Raw genomic sequence first — 24244 nt, forward strand, 5'->3', positions numbered from 1 at the left:
AAGACTGATAGAGAACCGGGTGTTTTCAAAGATAGAGTTCATCTCATCTATAGAGTTTGAAAATATTAATCTAGAAAATATCATCTATTTAAAAATAAGTTGATTTTAGAAATAAATGTTTTCTAGGAAAGTACAATATATTATACAAGTTAAAATAAAAAAATAAGATACCGGTAGCCTACCCCATATTCCCTGATACAGATAAATCTGACATTATTGAAAATAAGGATGAACCCGTTTTTAAAAAGGGTTAAAAAAAAACTTTTTTTAACTTGAAAATTATGTGAACATCCAAACTAGTTGTTTTAATTTATTTTATATTAAAAAACTTCTCAAAAAGGGTGCTATGATGTTATTTTACAAATAAGAAATTGAGTAGCCCTGAATATATACATATTAGGAAAATATAAACCCATTTTAACATTTTTCCCAACTTTTTTCATGAAAAATATGGGTTTTATCCCCTTATAAAATATTAATTATTGAACCAATGAAGCATAACTTCAATAGTTGAACGTAATTTTATTAACTATTCTGGTAAGATTATTGTTCCAATCTATGTAATGCTAATATTTAAACATATAGGCTACTATTAGGACTATCAGACATATTTTTTTCAGTTGTCACCTACGGAATTCATGTATAAAGTACCCAAAACTTAGCGCCATATTCAACATCAACGTTTAACGCTAATCTAAGATTATATGAAAGTAGTCACATAATTATTTATATATTTTATTCCTGGTTTAAACCTACAGCTGATCTATCTCCGTTTAACCATGATGATGGATAACTGATTACGATGGATAGGTACACCTACTGTTACTATTTATTTTTTTCACAAAAAACACTGATTTAAATGGGAGAGAAAAACTATGGATACTCCTTGTACTATTTTTCTCCCAAATTTAGATATTTTAAAAATCCGAAATGATGTTATAAATTCATATAAACTCTGGTAAGGTACTACCAGTTCCTGTTCCTTATACAGTAACTGTAGGTACACAGAAATTTGGGCCCAAAATACTCAACTAAAAAATAGCCGTCTGTGTGCACCCTCCCATATGAACACAGCAGAATCAAAACAGTTGCGCAACTCTGCGTTTAGCGAGTAGTGCGCATGCGTAGAAACATAGATCGGCTGATTCTGCGAGAGAGGCTTGCAAAAAAAAATACAGTCAGTCGTCTGCTGCTCTACTGCTAGACTTGTCAATAACAACTTGACTCTGTGTGTATCTGTGTGAGTGCGTGTGTGGACGTCTGCCAGCAAATATTTGGCTCAAAAAAGGTAAGAAAACATTTTATTCATTCGGTTTAATTAGAATTATCAACCGTTGTCTGATTCAGTTCCGTTAAATAAGTCTCAATGCACTTTAAATGACAATGTTTTGATTTTACCGTACCGGCTTTAATGTTTTGGGTGATGGCTGGGGTAACTAAATATTATTTTTGTTTTGGATAAAATTTGGAAGTGACAGTTTTTGGATTTGTAATTTCTATAAATTGTTTTAAATAGCCTATATTATATACACCATATTAAGTGTGCATTTGTTTTTTAATTTTCTTTGTAAACCTACAAGGAAAGTGAATGAATAAATTATAGCAAATAATATAAATAAAAAAAATTGCATTGTATTTTATGTTAAAACAAAATTTTGTTCGATTTCCCTCTAAATGCATTACCTATTAATATTTTTACTTTTCTTGCCCTACTACCATAGGTAAGTAAGTATTGCTTTCCGAAAAAAAATCCAAATTCAAGTTTTCTATACGTTTCAAGGTCCCCTGAGTCCAAAAACATGATTTTTTTACAGAACTACTTAATAGTTCTATTGCATAGAATAACTATAGGTAACCCAAAAAAATTTAAAGGATACTACTATAGTTTTATATAATAAAACATTTTATTTACATTATATGTGAAACAATTAAAATTTATTATTCAACCTAATATGTAGTCATTTTCGTAGAGAAACAAAAATATATTTGTTTTGGAGGAAATTAAAAATAATTCTCACATCTCAAAAAGAATATAATAAATATTTTTTAAATCTATAATAATTTACTCTATTAAAAATGTATGATTTCTAATAGTATTATTAATTCTCTTCCAATAATTATTTCTATATAGATTTTGTATTATTTAATGAATTACTAAAAAATCAGAAATAGTGATTATTTCAAGAATCATATTCCAAAAACTCTTGAACAGCATTTATTACAGTGAATTATTCCATTCATATTAATATTCTATTGCCAAAATTAATCTTAAAGAACTGTAACTCATGGAACTATTTTTAGCACCTCAAAAATGATAACATTTTGTAGAATTGCATAGCTATCAAATTTTTGAGGTATTTGTCAATATACAAACGTAATTATTTTTCCTTAGAACTTTGAAAATCTTATAAATGGACATAATAAACGATAACTTACTATTTTCCACAATAATGTATAAAATTTCAATACGGTACTCTAAAATTTTGCAAATTATTCCATTTCCTGTAATGAAATAGTTATTTCATTTATACTGGGTGAAATAATTCATTACAATAATTTGGCCCACATCTAAAGCACTGAAGGTATTAAATTTCAGTCTTATTTGTTCAATATTTAATCCCGTCTTACTGAATTATTTACAAATGTCTCATAAATTAATGACCAATAGTATGTAGCCTACTGTATTTATTTATTTATTCAATGATACACAAAACACAATTTATTAAAATGTTTGGGGAAGGACTAACAGGCACATTCCAAAACTGCTCCTTCCCCGAATTTTGATTTAAATACACTATAGTCCAAAAGGTAGTTTATGTTTCACACGCTTTTGAAAAGTATAATTTTATGTAGTTGTTTACTTTATTTTATTTGCACTTGAAAATGGTTCTAAAGAGTCAAAGCAGCTTGTAAATCAATAAAATATGACTATGAAATAAAATAGGTACGGTACCTACTTGATGATTTTTATTCCATTCCACTAATATCGTAGCCTAGCTTAATAAAAGTTGAAAACACAAATTTGAAACTGTCAACCACTTTTTTAAAAAGTGATGTAGTACTTTTCCATAATGAAAACAAAAATTTGAAATTGTCAACCACTTTTAAAAAAAAGTACTTTTTTGAAGTACAAATTTGTGTTTTCATTATGGAAAAGTACCACAACATCACTCACAACACAACTGTAAGGCTAATAAAAGTTATTATTATTATTAGTAGTAGAAGCATCTATGAAGGAACAGTGAATATAGTCCAAAAAGTAGTTCATGTTTCATACATGTTTGAAAAGTCTAATTTTATGTAGTTGTTTACTTTATTTTATTTGCACTTAAAAATGGTTCTAAATGGTTATATTTCCAATAGACTATGCACTTGCTAGCTATTGCAATTTCACTGATAATAGGCTACCCTACTTCAATATTTTTTCCCGTTTTACTTCATTTTTCAAATTTTTCACATCAGCAATGATCAATATTATGACTATGCATTACAATGACCTGTTAGCCATCACAAATTTGGACCTTCTCCAAAACTACTCAACTTTATTAAACGATATTAAAGGTAGTTTCACATCAGATAAGGCTTCCGAAAAGTTGAGCTCATTTTTTATGGCTTGCATGCAAAAATTGCAGTGTCATCAAATTTTACGGCCTGCAGCTTGCGTGTGCACTACGATCGCCCATTAGTTTTCCCTTACAGACAAGATTCACTTCTTATTTGTCAGTATTATTTGAATGGGAAGCGGTTGTGCTATACATGGGTAATGCTGGCAATTTCAAGCTTTCTGCATATTCCTTGTGAATAATATCAATGATTATCATTCAACCAATGAAAAATCTGTCAGCATCACCTAGTAAATAACATTATTACTTCTCATTCAACCAACGATGACAGCTGGAAGTGAACTGGTTTAGAATCAATTGATAACTCGCTTTGGTGAAATTGAAACTTCCGAACTTCTCGACTATCAAACATGAAAAATGGTTGGGAATTTTGTCTGGCAGAATCGTAAAATTGTCATCAATTTTCCTCAATCACTCAATTTAAATTATATTGTAGACTACCTCATAAAACGTATTCTGATGCTCTGAATTTAAATTATACAAGCCTAATAAATTGATGGGTTTTCGTTGAAAATGTCATATAAATTTTCATTTTAATACGGGTTTTTTATTCCTATAATGTGATATATATATAAGTGTGGTGATAAGTTGAGAATGATAAATCAATGAACGTATCTAATAAAAAAAAACAAAATAATGTCTCAGTTAATGATAATGACAATGATAATGAATTATATTATTCTAGTCTGAGCTTATGAAATATCCCATTTTATTATTTTATTTTTTGTGTAGATGAGAAGTTGATATTGTGGTAACTATTCATATTAAATGAAAAAACAGAAAACCACAGATTTATTGATACTTAGAAAGACCTGTTTCGGTTGTTACACCATTGTCAATCTCTGATAAACTAAGACTGTTGATGCAGTATCCACTGTCGATGGATAAACTGAGACTGTTTATCAGAGATTGACAATGGTGTAACAACCGAAACCGGTCTTTCTAAGTATCAATAAATCTGTGGTTTTTGACAATTTCTTAGTATTTTTATTTAATACTATTTTATTGATTTAAATTTCATGTTCAGTTTTTATATTGAGTGTCTATAACTAATTCTAAAGTAGGTGATAACTAATAGTGTACTTTACTCAGACTAATGAAATTTCTGTATTGAAACAACTGAAAAAGCTTTATTCCATTTATGCTGTTCCATTAATTAAAAAATAATACATTGTTTAGAGAAGTATTAATGAGAACGGACTGCATTGCCAATGTTTCTTTTGTTAAGTCTATCAGAAGAAATGAAGATTTTTTGATTTGAATACACATGTAACATAAAATTCTAGTATGATTGAAATTTGTAAGAAAATGTTACCTACTGTTACAGCCGCTTTGCAACTTCAGCCAGGAGATACTATTTACAGAGAGCTACCGAACAAAAATTAGAAATAGGTAAGGATTTTATCTCATCAATCATTATTACAGTAAATCTCTATAATACTCCATGAAGCGTTTGATTAAATGAAGTGTCTCCAAGTTATAAAAAGAGTTTTAAAATTTTTACAATTTCTAACATACTAGATTCAAAATAAAGCACCTAACACCTTGAAAGCCCAGGTTTTATTAAATTGAAGTCAACTTGAAAGTTATTGCCTCATCATTAAATAATATGGCTAATTTTAATTTGTTTCCTCAATTTTCATAAAACTTTTGGAAGACTTTATGATTTTCAGAGAGACGAATATTGTAAATAGAAACAAATACAGTATAAGATGGATAATAAATTTGATCTGGGAATAAGTTAATAAGAAAATTCTTTTGATCCCAGATCACAAACTTATTTTTAAATTTCTTTGAAATTGAAAAATGAGTTATTTATTTTAAATTATTATTTCTTGGATTATTTATTTCTAAAATAAATGAATATTTTCATTTGCAAACTGGGCTATGCCTACAAAGAGTCACTAAGAACTAACAAAGAATCATTATGATATAAACAGATGAAATAACTATTTTTTTTTTTAATAAAACTAATTGAAAGAATAAGACTGATATTGTCAATACCACTTTAATGTCAGTCTTATTCTTTCAATTATGGAGAAACGAGATTGACATTTTTATAATCTATGTGCAAAATTTGGAGATCTAAATCATTCCCGTTTTTCCGGTATGCAATCCACAAGTTGACATGTTTTGATGCGAACAAACGAACACACGAACAAACACAACCCTACTCTCTCTTATTATAATATAGATACCACAACATCTCATATCATACAATCACATTATTAAAATAAAACTAACTTATTCATTCATGCTTTTTAAGAAGTGCGTTTCAAGAATAAGCATTCAAAAATCTATTGAATAATACGGTATTTCAAAAGGCTAAATACAAAGAATTAGGAAATTTAGACCTATATATCTACTCCACTTATTCATACTTAATTATTAATGATTAATTATTAATAATAATTGTCTTCCTTCAGACTATAAGCTTCATTTTCACATGAATATTTATGAATCATCAGCAATGACTCACAAATAGTAGATCTATTCAGTGAATGTAGAATTCTGAAAGTTTTCCTATGAACTAGCGATTAGTTTGAGTCGTATTTTCATTGAAAATGTTCACAATTTTTGACCTTATCAGAGAGTGAATGACTGACTGGTGCGTTTGAGTTGACGATGATCTATTTTTTCTAGAAATTTATTTTTCAATGTCATTGTCGGCCCATTAATCCATTCACACAGCTTTCTCGTAATATAAATCACATTATTTTCTAGCAGAGATAAGACGTTTATTAATAGCTTATTATGTGAGAGCGAGTTGACTTGTGCAAAAGTGGTACTCTTTGTAAAATTATTTGAGTGTCAAGTGATTGAGTCAACAGATTTATGTGACTATTAATCAGTTTTATCAGACGTAAAACTCGGCCATACGGTTTTTGATACTTTTCAAGTAGATTAATGTGACTGGCATTAAACATTTGCATATGGCTTAATTTATTGAGGATTTTTGCCAAATTCGATAAAACGTCTGAATTTCTTCTTCAGTTTGTATTTTATCTGAAAATCCGATAACATTCATCCATCCCTGAAGGTGTACATTTGAAAATCTGAGTTGGAAATTACTGAGATATTGCAATTATTCAAATCCTAATAAATTAATTATTATTAAAGTCTTCGGGGTGAACTACAGCATTTAATTTTAATTTTCGTTTAATAATAATAATAAAATCTGAGTTTTATTATATAGTTATTACTTGTGATTCCTCCGGTTGGAGAACTTGCTCAAAATGTGGCTGATATTCTGCCAACTGTTCCGTAGAAAGTAGTGAAGAAATATTTCATGTTACAACTCAATTTATTTATTATTTGGTCATGGGATACCATCATTATGATAATTAAAATAGTGTGTTTGGTTATAGTTGCTTAGAATCGATAATGGTGGAAATGCAGAATCAGCAGCAAGCGTCGGCTGAAGAGCCGGCCAGGTTGCCGTCAGTTACGTCGTCAGTGATGTCATCAGTAAAGTTGTCAGCGACGTCATCAGTGACGTCAGTGGAGGGCATCAGAGAAATGGCGGCCAAGGTGTGTCGAGACTACTTGCACGGAGCATGGCGACGCATACAGCCGCATCAGATGGTGCTCAAGAAAGTCAGGTGACTATAAACTCAATTCAATTGCAAAATATTCTATTCCTAGTTTACAATATTACTAGTAGTTCTGTGAACAGTAGACCTCGCGCTCAATAAGTTACATTGACCTGTTGTTATGTTTTCTCAAAAATTAATAAATAATTTATCAATTTAAAATGTCTAGAAAAATCCTAAATAAACATAGAGCTTTCTGTCCTATCGTACCGTGACGTGTCGTCCCGGACTGTGAGTGTGAGCACTGTTATCAGGTCTGGCTGTAACTGTCCACAACGTTGATGGAAAGATACATTTTCAAAATGTTCGATGTTTTTGAACGGGTAATATTATAGTCAACTGTCTACTAACGTTAATGGAAAGATACATTTTCAAAATGTTCGATGTTTTTGAACGGGTAATATTATAGTCAACTGTCTACTAACGTTAATGGAAAGATACATTTTCAAAATGTTCGATGTTTTTGAACGGGTAATATTATAGTCAACTGTCTACTAACGTTAATGGAAAGATACATTTTCAAAATGTTCGATGTTTTTGAACGGGTAATATTATAGTCAACTGTCTACTAACGTTAATGGAAAGATACATTTTCAAAATGTTCGATGTTTTTGAACGGGTAATATTATAGTCAACTGTCTACTAACGTTAATGGAAAGATACATTTTCAAAATGTTCGATGTTTTTGAACGGGTAATATTATAGTCAACTGTCTACTAACGTTAATGGAAAGATACATTTTCAAAATGTTCGATGTTTTTGAACGGGTAATATTATAGTCAACTGTCTACTAACGTTAATGGAAAGATACATTTTCAAAATGTTCGATGTTTTTGAACGGGTAATATTATAGTCAACTGTCTACTAACGTTAATGGAAAGATACATTTTCAAAATGTTCGATGTTTTTGAACGGGTAATATTATAGTCAACTGTCTACTAACGTTAATGGAAAGATACATTTTCAAAATGTTCGATGTTTTTGAACGGGTAATATTATAGTCAACTGTCTACTAACGTTAATGGAAAGATACATTTTCAAGATGTTCGATATTTTTGAACGGTTAGTATTATAGTCCACTAGACAGCTGGATGAATAACTCTCTAGTCTGATTTTTACTCTAATAGTGGCGTATGAAGGAGGCTCCTTTTTCCTTTTATATTATCCTTGAAATTCAAAATTTCCAAAAACCTTGTATATACGTCGACGCGCAATTCAAAAAGGAACATACCTGTCAAATTTCATGAAAATCTATTACCGCGTTTTTCGTAAATGTGCAACATATAAACATTTAAACAAACCGCCGACTTGAATCTTAGACCTCACTTCGCTCGGTCAACAATATAATTTAACGAGAGTTAGTGAGTTCTCACTTTTGACTTACTGAAGGCCATCTCGTTATCCGTCTGTTTGTATGTTCCACAATAACTTTGGAAATAATTGATCAATCAGCTTCAAATTTTGAACACTTATTCTTCGAACGAACCTTTCTACAGGTCAAGTTCGTTGGACAACAAAATTGACTCACTTCTTCGTCATTTTCAGAATATAAAAATATCATTGAAAGTGCTTAAGAAAAAAATGTTGTGATTTATCATTTAGTCAGGTGAAAAATTCAATTACTATAGTTTTCCATTCATCCATTCATAACATCAACTGAGGCTATTTGGGAGCTATCACACAGACATTGCGCTTCATGATTTCAGCTGGTTAATATCTATATATATAAAAGCGAAATGGCACTCACTCACTCACTCGCATAACTAAAAATCTACCGGACCAAAAACGTTCAAATTTGGTAGGTATGTTCAGTTAGCCCTTTAGAGGCGCACTAAGAAATCTTTTGGCAATATTTTAACTCTAAGGGTTGTTTTTAAGGGTTTAAAGTTCGTCTTTTAGCATGTATATTCTTCTTCTCCCAATCTCTTAATTATAATTGAAATTTTCATATCATATGTTACTATAGAACTATAATCTAGATAGAGTACCTCTTCGAAACAGTTGTTAACTGGCAACTAATTAATAATTTTGTCAGGTTGGCATTGAGTTGAGTTGACTTTGTTAGGTTGGCAACAAGTTGAAGATTTAAATGCATTTATCGCGGAAAAATTGATTAAGCACTGCTACTTCAATCCTGGGAATATTATATTACTAGCAGTCAGGCTCGCTTCGCTCGCCATATCCGTTTAGCCAGCCGTTTAGTCTGGACCCCCGACTGGATTGTCCTAATATATGATAAAAATGCCCAAATGAAAAATGCAGGCGAGCGAAGCGAGCCTGCTGATCTCATTCTTGGATGATCCAGTCGGGGGTCCAGGGGGCGGAGCCCCCTGGCTAGACGGATATGGCGAGCGAAGCGAGCCTGACGGCTAGTACAACATAAATTCACAACTTTAAGGCCCGCCGCAAAGTAGACCCACGTTAATCCACGAAAAGCAACCCACGCCGTGGGATGTTTTGTAAACCATTTCTATAGAATTATTCATAATCAATCAGCTGACAAGTGGATTATTCATTGCATGTATTACTCAGATGTCTAGAGAAGCCTAGCAATGGTTTACAAAACATCCCATGGCGTGGGTTGCTTTTCGTGGATTAACGTGGGTCTACTTTGCGGCGGGCCTTGAATCAACCAGCTGATACGGCGGGTTGAGATAATCAATGTGCGGTTTTCGCCATTTATCTTCTTTTGGAACTCTGTATCGAAATCATGTATCACATGACCACCTTCTCATTTAAAAAAATGAATTTGAATTTATATGAGAGTCAAAGATATCAATGTGCGGTTTTCGTCATGTTTTTTCTTTTGGACCTCTGAATCGAAATCATGTATCACATAACCACCTTCTCATTTAAAAAAATGAATTTGGATTTATATGAGAGTCAAAGAGAGTAATTTTTCATTTCAAATAGGATCCCCAATGCAACCTACTGTCAAATTATTCTTGTAAGAGAAATATTTAGCTGTTTCCATAATTTTCATCAACTCTGTATAATTAGAAGTTTTCGGTTTCAAAGATTACAATACAACAGTTCTTTAGCGAGTTCTACAACCCAGGGGGTCACTAGTACAATATTTCAATATAATACAGTATACCTTTCAATATCCAATAATGATGACAAAAATGAATGGCCATAACTCTTTGAGGACAAACAAAGGTTCACAACAAAAGGTTTAGTATAGTGAAGTCCACGTTATGATGACAGTGAAGAAATATAGGAGAACAGCTTTGCCGATTCTCTGCCTTGCCACTGCCTTCTATAGAGGATAGCTGATACCGGTATATCTGATATTATATTTACAACTGCTCATTCTTGTCTAAAATAATCAATTATAATTCATTTGTCAAGAAAAAATATTTTTTCCAATTTATCAAATAAGACATTTTCATAATTGAGATCAAACGATCTGGCAACGTTGCGGAGCTAGAAAAGGATAGCGCTATCTGCTTTGACGAATAATAGACAAGAATAGCAACACCAGTGTTAATTAAATACTGCCATTATAACGTGGGCCTCGCTATGCCTTGCCACTGCCTTCTATAGATGATAGCTGATTACAGGTATATCTTATGTATTTTTAACTGTTCTTTCTTGTTTAAAATAATTATATATTATTTGTCAAGAAAATATTATTTTCAATGATTCACTAATACATTTTCATAATATTGGGGTTGAATAATTTGCTAATTAATTATATTTTTACATTGGTTGAAAACTATCAGGCAACGTTGGGTTGAGGAGCTAGAAAAGGATAGCGTTATCAGCTCTGCCGAATGATAGACAAGGATAGCAGAATCGCTGTTAATCACACTACCATTATAACGTAGACCTCACTATTGGCGTCAAATCCTTAAAATCCGTAGAAAAATAATCAATTCAGCAGTTGCAAGTAAAAATATAATATTGAAGATTAAAGTCGAAAACTAACCAGTTCATTATTTTAAAACAGTAAACGTAAAACTCACTTGCAATTTTCATGGATAAATGATGTTATTCCCAATTCATTCCATCTTTTACTTGAAGTAATTTTTCCTTTCTATTGCAGTCATGCATTTTCCGTTTTCCTTGTTTGAAATAACTTTCATGACAAGAGTCTTCATTCATAATTTTCTCCTGGCCTTGAATATTTCATAGTCAAATTTTGTTCTATGAATGTGCATCTCTTGAACAATATAGGTGTAATTTAGTAATTATTCCTACTTTCTGCAGTGAACTCCACTTATTTATCACATGTAACTATCATAATAACCGTCGGAACAGTAGTTTTGTTTCAATCAAGTCATTTGACTGGCATGTAATTTTCTTCAACTTGGACGTTTCCTTATTCCAGAAATTGCTTCGAAGCTCATGTTGAAACTTTGAAAAAAGACATTGAAACCGTGTAATCATTCAAACAATTCACTTTTTTAAGTGCGGTCCACGTTATAATGGATGGCAGTATTTAATTAACATTTGTGTTGCTATTCTTGTCCATCATTCCACAAAGTAGATAACGCTATCTTTTTCTAGCTCCGCAACGTTGCCAGATCGGTTTTCCACTATGTAGAAATATAATTATTAAAAAAAATTGCATAGTTGCCTGTAAAGTTGGTATACGGGCGAAAGTTTTACGTGACAACGACTTTGAGTGGTAAAATAATTTTAATGTGAATATTCATTCCTATAGTAGGAAGAAGGATGAAATAATAGTAACAATTTAAAACATTTATTTATACAAAGAATTATATTTAAAACATTAATTTATACAAAGAATCTCGCACTGAATTTCATATTAACAAAATTTTATTTTTATCTTCACACATCCTCAACAAAATCACTCTGTCTCTCTCGCTCTTAGGCGGGCTAACTGTGCTAGATTCCATCTTTTACTTGAAGTAATTTTTCCTTTCTATTGCAGTCATGCATTTTCCGTTTTCCTTGTTTGAAATAACTTTCATGACAAGAGTCTTCATTCATAATTTTCTCCTGGCCTTGAATATTTCATAGTCAAATTTTGTTCTATGAATGTGCATCTCTTGAACAATATAGGTGTAATTTAGTAATTATTCCTACTTTCTGCAGTGAACTCCACTTATTTATCACATGTAACTATCATAATAACCGTCGGAACAGTAGTTTTGTTTCAATCAAGTCATTTGACTGGCATGTAATTTTCTTCAAGTTGGACGTTTCCTTATTCCAGAAATTGCTTCGAAGCTCATGTTGAAACTTTGAAAAAATACATTGAAACCATGTAATCATTCAAACAATTCACATTTTTAAGTGCGGTCCACGTTATAATGGATGGCAGTATTTGATTAACATTTGTGTTGCTATCCTTGTCCATCATTCCACAAAGCAGATAGCGCTATCTTTTTCTAGCTCCGCAATGTTGCCAGATCGGTTTTCCACTATGTAGAAATATAATTATTAAAAAAAACTGCATAGTTGCCTGTAAAGTTGGTATACGGGCGAAAGTTTTACGTGACAACGACTTTGAGTGGTAAAATAATTTTAATGTGAATATTCATTCCTATAGTAGGAAGAAGGATGAAATAATAGTAACAATTTAAAACATTTATTTATACAAAGAATTATATTTAAAACATTAATTTATACAAAGAATCTCGCACTGAATTTCATATTAACAAAATTTTATTTTTACCTTCACACATCCTCAACAAAATCACTCTGTCTCTCTCGCTCTTAGGCGGGCTAACTGTGCTAGATTCAATTTTTTACATAGCAAGTCGCGTTCATTTTTTCAAGTTAAACAAATTATTATTGGCTGAGAAACGATATATACTACTTTTGTGATTGAAAACTACCACAACATTGTGATTACTACAACATAGCCTATTCACTTATACCTATTATACTTACACTTATACCTATTCACTTATACTTATTCACATAGCCTATTCACTAAGTAGTGGCGCAGTCGCAGGAGATTGCTCCGTTTCACTCTCTCTCCAGGTGAATGCCTTCGGGTTGCTACTGCGTTGCTCGCCACTGCTCCTATTCGTGTTCTTTCCAGACGACCGTGAACCGAAACGAACGCTCTCACTCGCTCTCATTGTGAGCGCATAACGTGGGAACGTAACGCAGTTTCTTGAAGTGTCACCCGGCAAACCAATTTATAAGACGTTGTCACGTCAAAAATTAATATGAATTAAGAATATTTTATTATTAAATTATCATTGAAAAATATATTTTCTCAACAAATAAATTCAATTGATTATTTTGAACAAGAATTAAAAGATGATATTACATCAAATATGCCGCGGTGTCAGCTATCTTCCATAGAAGGCAGTGAATCGGTAACGCTGTTCTCCTATCTTTCTCCACTGCCATTGAAACATGGACCTAATTAAAGGTAACTATTTTTTCTGAGGATGAAGCTCACATTTGCCTTATAGGTTTCTGAAGCTTATTCTTTAGTGACATTCACTTTAACCTGTTAGCATGACTTAAAAATAACATCATATGCTTCCCTTTCATACGATGCTGACTCATTCAAATCAAATAAAATTTATTCATCAAAAACAATTACATTAAAAACTAGAATACTATAACAATTAATACAACTAGTAGTTCTGTGAACAGTAGACCTCACGCTGTATTCTCATCCACAAGTACCTGATTGAAACTATAGACCTTATGGAAATACAGCAATAGACTGGCTTCTCCACACATCTGTGTAATCACTTGTCAGCTGATTTATGATGAATAATTCTATATCTTATTTTTACTCTAATATTGGCGTATGAAGGAGGCTCCTTTTTCCTTTTATATTATAATTGAAATGCAAGATTTCCAAAAACCTTGTGTGTACGTCGACGCGCAATTAAAAAAGGAACATACCTGTCAAATTTCATGAAAATCTATTACCGCGTTTCTCCGTAAATGCGCAACATATAAACATTTAAACATTCAAATATTTAAACATTAGGAGATATGCCAAACCGTCGACTTGAATCTTAAGGCCATTCCACACAGCACGTGGCGTGCGTGGCTGGACGCACGCCACGCCGGCCACGCTAGCCACATGCCAATTCACACCGCCACGACTGTTGCGATGCTATACCGGCCACGTTTCCCGTCAGTATGCAGGAAGATGTCAACTCCGACGGTCCCGTGGTGTGAGTCTGGATTTTCTTGTGGCTTACCTTGGTTTGATGACTCCAGCAGCAGCAGTAGAAGTGATAATGAGCTGGTTTTATTGTATTCGGTGACAGCACGGGACCAGTGGTTACATCCGATCAATAAAAAAAGGTAGACCTATGGCAAATTCCATCATTTAATGCGCGACCTTGAGGCTGACAATGATAGTATACGTTCTATACGATAGTATACGTCTAGTATACGTTCTGCGCATGCTCGGACCAAAACGTGGCCGGACACGTTTGAAAAGATCGCTGAGAGAGCGAACGGTAGCCACGCGTGGCTAGTATAGCAAGCGTTGCCGCGTGGCCGTGGCTGCTATGTGAATTGCTTCATTTGATTAGCTGGGAAGCGATGTTTTGAAAAGTAGCTAGCGTGCGTCCAGCCACGCACGCCACGTGCTGTGTGGAATGGCCTTTAGACCTCACTTTGCTCGGTCGATTAAAACAATGAAGTTTTATGCATTGAATTTTTTCTTAATAGGCAAAGATAATTCAATGAATAAATATACACCCCACTATAAATGATATGTGTTGGGGTGATTGAAGTGGATAATAATCACTGTTGTAGTTTATTCAAGATTATTTCAAGTGTCTACGTTTATGAAGGCAATATTAGAGAATAATCATTATTTTAGTGAGGTTCATTTATATTCATTGAATCGTATGGTCCGACGCCAACATCCGTCTTGAAATTCATTTTTTTCTTTTCAGGAAATAGAATAATAATCATGTCTTAGACCCTCGTCTCAAAAACATAAAATATCAGTTTATACATAAAATAAAAATGTTAAATAATAATTATAGTGAGGTCAACTTTATAATGGCTGTGGAGAACTGATTGTTACCAATTGAGTTGCCTTGCCACTCACTGCCTCTGCCTTGCCACTCACTGCCTCTGCCTTGCCACTCACTGCCTCTGCCTTGCCACTCACTGCCTCTGCCTTGCCACTCACTGCCTCTGCCTTGCCACTCACTGCCCCTGCCTTGCCACTCACTGCCTCTGCCTTGCCACTCACTGCCTCTGCCTTGCCACTCACTGCCTCTGCCTTGCCACTCACTGCCTCTGCCTTGCCACTCACTGCCTCTGCCTTGCCACTCACTGCCTCTGCCTTGCCACTCACTGCCTCTGCCTTGCCACTCACTGCCTCTGCCTTGCCATTCACTGCCTTCTATATAGAAGATAGCTGATACCAGGAATATTATGATGTGATATTAACTTTTCATTCTTGTTTAAAATAATAACCAACTATATTTTATTCCTCAAGAAAAAATATTCTTCAATTATTAATAACTAATACATCTATACAATTGGATATCTTGTTAATTTTAATTGGATTTAAAAATTGTTGAAGAACGATCTGGCAACTTTGCGAGGCTCGAAAAGGATAGCACTATCTGCTTTGTCGAATGAGGGACAAGGATAGCAACAACAATCACTTTTTCGCCACACTGCACAGAAAGCAGCTGTTTTCCAGTCCCTACGTAGATCTGAAAGACATTGTTTGCAGACGACTCTCGTCTGACGTCAGAACAGGTTTCTTTCCGGCCTAGGCCGGAAAGAGTACCCTTTCCAGCCGCTAACATGGAACTAAGAAAGGTGATCAAAAAACAGCTGATGAAAAAACTTTTCATTATTTGTGTTCATTATTCAATAATAAAAACATTTATAATAATATCATCTTATTGTCATTTGAAAGAATAAAAAAGTATAAACTCCACCTCCCACATAATTGAACATCATCTTTTAGGTTATTTAGACAAATCAGAATAAAAAATAAAAATACTTGGACAATTTCCTGATATTCAGATTACCTCAGATTTGCTAGAGTTATCACCTTCCACTTCTGATTTCGGAAGTGCTTAGTAAACAACTATTCTCATATAATTATATAATATATTGTTTATTTTTGTGTGTGGCGAAAAATAGCGTTCGCACCACGGGCAAAAATGTTTTTCCGGCTCTCAATCTTTTCTAGTCCTTGGCCTACGGCCTCGGACTTGAAAACCGATTTCGAGCCGGAAAAATCTCATTTTCTGCTCTAGGTGCGAAATATACTATTTGCTACTAAAAAGAACGACTAGCAGTCAGATTTTTTACAATAAATGAATTGTAAACTCACTCACTGTGACAAGATCTTACGGCAGGTCCCAGTGAGTGATTAATTCATTTATTGTAAAAAATCTGACTTCAAGTCTTTATTTTTAATAGCAAAAAGTGATTTAATAAAAGGCAGTTCGTGATGGAAAACGACATTGAAGAGCAACAACAACGTTAATCAAATACTACTAATATAACATGGAACTCACTATAAACAGGGAAAAGGCGAGCTTTTTTATATAATTTTCACTGAAAATTTATCTTTAATAAATAATATATATCATTTTCACTGAAAATTCATCTTCAATAAACATTAAAACTTCAATACTGAATTTGTCGATGTATATCAATTTGCAAAACGAGCAAATAGAATTACGTACGGTATTGTTAATTCGGTAGATATATCACCAGTAGCTGTCTAAAAGAGCAAATAAAGTCTATTTTTGGATCGTCATAAAGAACAATAGTAAGGACGGATAGAAGCCTGGATCAATACAGGCAAGAATACGGCGATGCTATCCTCGTATTTATATTCTCCGGATATAATACTGATGCTCATATTTTAGGAATTTTGTGTAATTAATTCAATATTCTTTATTATTACCGATATCAATGAATTATTTCTTGAAGCTTATAATTGACCGAGCGAAGTGAGGTCTAAGATTCAAGTCGACGTTTTGGCATTTCTCTTAATGTTTAAATGTTTATATGTTTATATGTTGCGCATTTACGGCGAAGCGCGGTAATAGATTTTCATGAAATTTGACAGGTATGTTCCTTTTTTAATTGCGCGTCGACGTATATACAAGGTTTTTGGAAATTTTGCACTTCAAGGATAATATAGAAGGAAAAAGGAGCCTCCTCCATAAGCCAATATTGGAGTAAAAATCAGACTATAGAATTATTCATCATAAATCAGCTGACAATGATTACACAGATGTGTGGAGAAGCCAGTCTATAGCTGTATTTCCATAAGGTCTATAGTCTCAATCAGGTACTTGTGCATGAGAATACTGCCTGAGGTCTACTGTTCACAGAACTACTAGTAATCTGTGATTTAATTTCTATTCAGCCAGCTAAAGATGGTTTTAACCTGGATTTAAGTTTAATATTTCAATTCATCGTTTGAATGAATGAACGGAAATGTTGGAAACATTATGGAAGATAAAGTTATACTCTAGGCTAACTAACTCTTACTAGACTCATCTTTTCTGAACAAACTCTACAAAATCTGGTGTGGCGCACTCACACAACTTTCCTTGCCGTTATGAAAATTGATCACCTGACGCTAGTGTTCCCGCGCATCTCAAGTCTACTATTCAAAGATTTGAGCCAGCTGGTGAAAGGGAAATATCGCTGGAGACACACGAGGTCTGCTATCTCTTCATAGTGAATCATTAATAGAATTAACAGTTGCCAACAGTTTGCAATAATTGGATAATCACATTTTCTCGAATTTCGAGCTTATTTTTGATTTTAGGTGAGAATGTTACTGAACATTAATCGTAGAGATTCTCATGCTCAATCTTTTCCACTCGAAATTTTTTGTTTAAATTGTATCTGAAGCCTGATAATTGAGAATCTAAAATCAAACTTTGCATAGATGGGGCAGAGCTCCTGAAATTTTTACAGATATGGGACTTGTGGCAGTTGATAGAGCTTATCGATGACTATTCTAGGTATAACTTTAATCAAAATCGTTGGAGCCGTTTTCGAGAAAATCGCGAAAAACCCTGTTTTTTACAACATTTTCGCCATTTTAGCCGCCATCTTGAATCGCATCTGATCGGAATTGTTCGTGTCGGATCCTTATAGTGTAAGGACCTTAAGTTCCAAATTTCAAGTCATTCCGTTAATTGGGAGATGAGATATCGTGTACACAGACGCACATCCACTCACACACACACACACACACACACACACACACACACACACACACACACACACACACACACACACACACACACACACACACACACACACACACACACACACACACACACACACATACAGACCATTACCCAAAAACCACTTTTTTGGACTCAGGGGACCTTGAAACATATAGAAATTTAGAAATTGGGGTACCTTAATTTTTTTCGGAAAGCAATACTTTCCTTACCTATGGTAATAGGGCAAGGAAAGTAAAAATAGCTAATATTTCAAACTAATATTCAAAACAAATAGCTAAATAGCTCTAAAACAAATATATCAAATATTTCAACCAAAATATTGGCTAATATTTCAAAAATTTCAAACAAATAGCTCTTTGACTCTTTAGCTCTTACATGACTATTTTTATCAACTTGTTGACATTTTTTAAGGAATGATGAAAATAATCCTGTCGATATTATTCTTTGTTCCTTTTTCTTATTTTTCTTCTTCTTCTACTTCTTCTTTCTCCTCCTCCTCCTCCTCCTTACTTCCCACCTCTCTCCCTTTCTTCCTTTTTCTTCCTCTACCTCTTGCCTTCAGACTGGAATGTGAGAATTGATTAAATGCATAGCATGTCAAACGCCCATCAAAATAGAAGCGGTGACTTACACAATTTCTCATGTATAGAGTAAGTCTCGAGGGCAAATTTAGAGCATTTTGTGAACAAGAAATATCTATCGCTATCAGATATATAATATACTAACCGTCAGGCTCGCTTCGCTCGCCATATCCATCTAGCCAGGGGGCTCCGCCCCTGGACCCCCGACTGGATCGTCCAAGAATGAGATCAGCAGGCTCGCTTCGCTCGCCTGCATTTTTCATTTGAGCATTTTTATAATATGTTAGGACAATCCACTCGGGGGTCCAGACTAAACTTCTGGATAAACGGATATGGCGAGCGAAGCGAGCCTGACGGCTAGTAATATAATATTTCCAGGATTGAAGTAGCAATGCCCAATCAATTTTTCAGCTATAAATGCATTTAAATCTTCAACTTGGTGCCAACCTAACAAAGTCAAACCAACTTAATGCCAACCTGACAAAATTATTAATTTAGTTGCCAGTTAACAACTGTTTTGAAGAGGTACTCTATCTAGATTATAGTTCTATAGTAACATATGATATGGAAAATTTCAATAAGAGATTGGGAGAAGAAGAATATACATGCTAAAAGACGAACTTTAAACCCTTAAAAACCACCCTTAGAGTTGAAATATTGCCAAAAGATTTCTTAGTGCGCCTCTAAAGGGCCAACTGAACATACCTACCAAATTTGAACGTTTTTGGTCCGGTAGATTTTTAGTTCTGCGAGTGAGTGAGTGAGTCAGTCAGTCGGTCAGTGAGTGAGTGCCATTTTGCTTTTATATATATAGATAATTTTTATATATATTGTTTTTTGTCCACTTTATACTGTTAGCATTACTTGATAGATATACAAATATACAAACGGTTACCATTCATTCTATTCATAATACATTCATTTATTCCACTTCTCACGTCAACCTTCAAAATTCAAATTTTTCAAATAACTATTCCTGGACCGAGAATTAAGTGGCAAAGCAGTGATTTCATAACCTGATAATATTTTGGACAACATTAATTTTTTATCAAATTTTTGGAGAGAAATGGTACAGGCTTCATGGTCATAATTATTATTATTATAATAAAGAGTAGGTTTTTGATTCTGTATTCAAATTTTTAAATAAGTGCAATATTTCTTAAGTTTTTAATTTATTGTGATACATTCTGTGATTTATTTAGAGTATAAAATCAACCTTCAAAATTCAAAATTTTAAATCATCATTCCTGGACCGAAAATCAAGTGACGAAGCAGTGTGAGATAACATACATAACCTTATCTTTTGGACAACATTAATTTTTTATCAAATTTTTGGAGAGAAATAGTACAGGCTCAGCCTAGTTTTTCCTCCAATGTCATAATTGTATTATGATTATAGTATTTTATACAATAAATGAATGAATGAAATGAAATGAAATTATGATTTTAGTGTTTTCTACAATAAATGAAATAAATAAATTCTGACAGTTAGTATTGAATCACACTATAGCAGAGACTTGAAAAGCCTACACGAAAGTTGCTTTTATTTTCTATTAAATAATAATGATTTCAGTGAAGATCACGCTCTCCTATTGGTTGTTTTTTAATATATCAAACATAAAAATCTAGAGTTTGTCTACATAGTGGGATGAGAAGATTGTTCAGTGATATTCAGTGCAAATTTTTGCCATTGGTTGTTGAATGGGAAGCATTATATCTATATCCTATCTTATATCTTTAAGGAGTGCTGATAGAGGTAATTCTCACATTAGGGTTCCTTTTTTAGTGCTGGGCTTTGAAATAGGACAGAAATTGCTCTTGCCAATAACAATAATGTTCTTGGGCGATAAACTGAAATGTTTGTTTCTCTTTTGATATAGCATTAATGCTTACTCGCACTCTAAAATGGTTGGGGGGCGGTAATACTACATTATTATTATTATACCATTACATTACTATTATATTATAACATTATTATCATATGTATTATTTCTATCAATTGTTTTTATGGCTAAAAACTTAACTTCATGACCCTTTTTGTTTTAAGACATTTCCATATACATTAGAGACTTCTCAGCTAATCGGAACACACTCCTGAGTTTCGGCCGACAATAATTATTGTTGAGTGTGAAACTGGCTATATCTATGAGAACTGTTTATGCCAATTAGATATTGTGACTGTAACTTACCGTATTTATTGGTAACCAAAACTAGCTCCGGTTGTTAAACCATATCAACGAAAGAATTTTTCGGTTTATGAGACTGTTCAAAAGAGAAAGAGTTGAAGTTACTGGATATTTATAATAGTTTACCAACTACTTCTTCAATATTTTTTCAAAAATGGTACTCATAGTTTTCAAGTATAGTTTGTATAAAATAAGTTGAGACTTTTAGAAAATATCCGTGTTGCCAATTTGTGCGAATTTTCAATCTTTTCATACAAGCCCATATGACTGGATATATTCAATTTGACAACTCTGCTTCGACTGTGTTGCCGAATTTCATATACGCAGTCATGTGGGCTTGCATGAATAGATTGAAATTTTGGACAATTTGGCAACACGGATATTTTTTACAAGTCTCAACATATTTTTTTGAATTTTGTTTTTGGAAAATAAAATTCATTCATTCATTTTATACAGACTATAGTGTTCTACTATAGATCTCTACTTTCTTAACAATTTGCTTGTTTTTATCAACTTTAACTTGTTTCCAAATATTTTTGTTGGTTGCCTAAGCAATATGCTCTACTACTGATATTTTCTCTAAGTTTTCAAAGCTTTATCTCAACCCTTTATGTCCTTCAACTATTTCTCTCTCTTTTTAGTGACGGGCAAACAATCAGCTCTACTACTGAACATCTCTATGTTTTCAAAGCTGTATCTAATTGTCTGTGTTTTCTCTCTCTTTCTAGTGGCGGCCTAAGCAACCTGCTCTACTACTGCGCTCTGCCGGCCGACGTGGAAACTGTGAAGAACGAGCCGAGTCGAGTTCTTCTTCGCATCTATGGCCAGGTGAATGGCGAGAGAGCGCTAGAGACTATTATCACCGAATCCGTCATTTTCACTCTGCTCTCCGAAAGCCAGAAGGGACCCAGGCTGTTCGGTGTCTTTCCTGGGGGCCGGCTTGAGGAGTACATTCCTGTTAGTACAATCAAATCTTTATTCTCACCATTTCTCTGATATTTTAATCTATTTATTGTACAAAACACTATAATCTTCTATAATATATAATAAAGGAAAAACCTGGCCTATACACATACGGGATAGAGGAAATTCACGAATGACGCATAGTCTGAACTACTCAACTGATTAACTTGAAATTTTGCATATAGATTCAAATTCATTTACTGTACAAAACACTATAATCTGTAATATAATAAAGGAAAAAAACTGGCTTATACACGTACTGGATAGGAAATTCACAAACGACGCATCATCACGTCTGAACTATTCAATTGATTTACTTGAAATTTTACATATAGGTCCTTAATTTACCAAGTATGGTTTAGGAGCATATTTTAATTCTTCAAGATGTCAGTAGGTCCAGTTTTCAGTTTGTTAAGATTTATTTGACCCTTGCGAAGCACGGGTTACCTGCTAGTCTTTAATATAATGAAGGAAAAAACTGGCTTATACATTTATTTCTATTTTATCTCAAAAACCTTGAGTTTTTCGAGAAAAATCATTCTCTACAAAATTAAAGATAATAAAATTCCCAATAACTTGAGTCGTCGCGCACGCAGACTCTTCCATTTTTTCTTCCGGAGCTACGAATTTTTAAAAAGTAGTATTTTTATGGGTTTTTCAAAATTATGCAAACTTACCACTTCTACCCTATACAACTTGGATCTTTTTCTAGTAATGATAAAAAATCAAACATCACGTGAAAGAACAATTAATCCTTAACATGATTCCTTGGGAATTTTCGAATTTAGCAGAGGGGGGAATGGAAATACACCCAAAAATAGAAAATCATGTCCTACAGCCAAAATACAAATGTTCATTATAATACATTTTCAAGGCCTCTCCTAACAAAAAAGAAACATATTTCGGCTGAAATCATCTTACGAGGGTTATTTTCTATGAGAATCACCCGTTAGATACACTTCATTTCAGTAATTCCTAGTGGGGGGGGGGCACACATAAGGATACGTCAAGGATCAAAACTTTAAACACGTATAACTTTTGACAGAATGATCAGATTTCCTCTGGCGTGTCAGCAAATTTCAGATTCGAATTCAGCGCCCCAAAATACATATAGAACCGTCGAGAAAAATTCTTTTCCTACAGTTACGTTGAAAAGTGGCCATTGCTGCACTGATTACAGAACGCAAAGAATCACTTTTCCGCTCTAGTGCGGGAAAAATTTTTCTGCACTCCAGATTTGCAACATGGCAACGCAAAATACTTAGTAGGTTATATGGAGCAACAGTGCAGCAAAATCAAAATGAAGTTGGTAACAGTGACTGCTGTGGCTGCTATAGTGAGCAGAGGTGCAACCAAGCACAACGCGCTAATTATTATTCATTATATATTATAACCAAGGACAACGAGGACTTTAGGATTTTAGGATTAAGGTTTTTATCAATAATAAAATTACACAGAAAAACATTTGATGGATTTCAGGCAATTTTACCCATAATTACCCACTTTTCATATTCAATGGTAACTGTAGGAAAAACTTAATGTGAAATACGTGCGCAAAGTTCCTCTGCTGCACTCAAGAAACCATTCCGCCCTCGCCTACGGCTCGGGCGTAAACGTTTCTTTCGGTGCAGCAAACTGACACTTTGCGCACTTGTTGCACAAATAACTATTAGGGGCTGTTCCTGAAAAACAACGACCATTTGACTGGACTAATGATAGAGACACCAATGTTAATCAAATACTGCTATCATAACGTGGATCTCTTTATATAAATGAATAAAGTTATAAGCTACTTTTAATGATGAAAGATAGCTGATGTTTGGGTGACTTCTGAACCACTAGAAAGTGATCCCGAAGCTTTTAACTTTCATTGATTCACCTTTCTAGAAAGTACAGATGGATCACCGAGAAAGTCACTTATCTAGTCTGATTGATTAAATATTACACTAACTGCTGTCTCAAGCACTTTCAAACATTTTCTGAAGCTATTGAACTGTAATCTTTGTTGCAAAACACTCAATTTTACACACTCCTCTTGAAACTTTTTATCGGATTTGTTGAAGTGCTTGTGTCTATCACTGCAAAATTTCAAGTGACATTTATCTCCAAATCCTCTTTCTAATTTCTATTGGTACTAATATT

General features: G+C 33.4%; 1 protein-coding gene across 2 annotated transcripts in view; it reads left to right on the forward strand.

Annotated features, from left to right (window-relative positions):
- Positions 1–1141: 1141 nt before the first annotated feature.
- The window catches only part of LOC111061545 (choline/ethanolamine kinase-like), a 35814-nt gene continuing 12711 nt past the window's right edge, over positions 1142–24244 (forward strand). The window contains exons 1-4 of one of the 2 annotated variants that reach the window (XM_039438501.1): positions 1142–1288; positions 4951–5015; positions 6977–7225; positions 21868–22096. In XM_039438501.1, the coding sequence (XP_039294435.1) occupies positions 7008–7225; positions 21868–22096 (447 nt within the window). In that variant the 5' untranslated portion in view covers positions 1142–1288; positions 4951–5015; positions 6977–7007. The remainder of the gene's footprint in view (positions 1289–4950; positions 5016–6976; positions 7226–21867; positions 22097–24244) is intronic. The other variant, XM_039438500.1, reaches the window with a different exon arrangement.

This window comes from Nilaparvata lugens, chromosome 11 (assembly GCF_014356525.2).
Source record: "Nilaparvata lugens isolate BPH chromosome 11, ASM1435652v1, whole genome shotgun sequence".
NCBI classification, from domain to species: domain Eukaryota; kingdom Metazoa; phylum Arthropoda; class Insecta; order Hemiptera; family Delphacidae; genus Nilaparvata; species Nilaparvata lugens.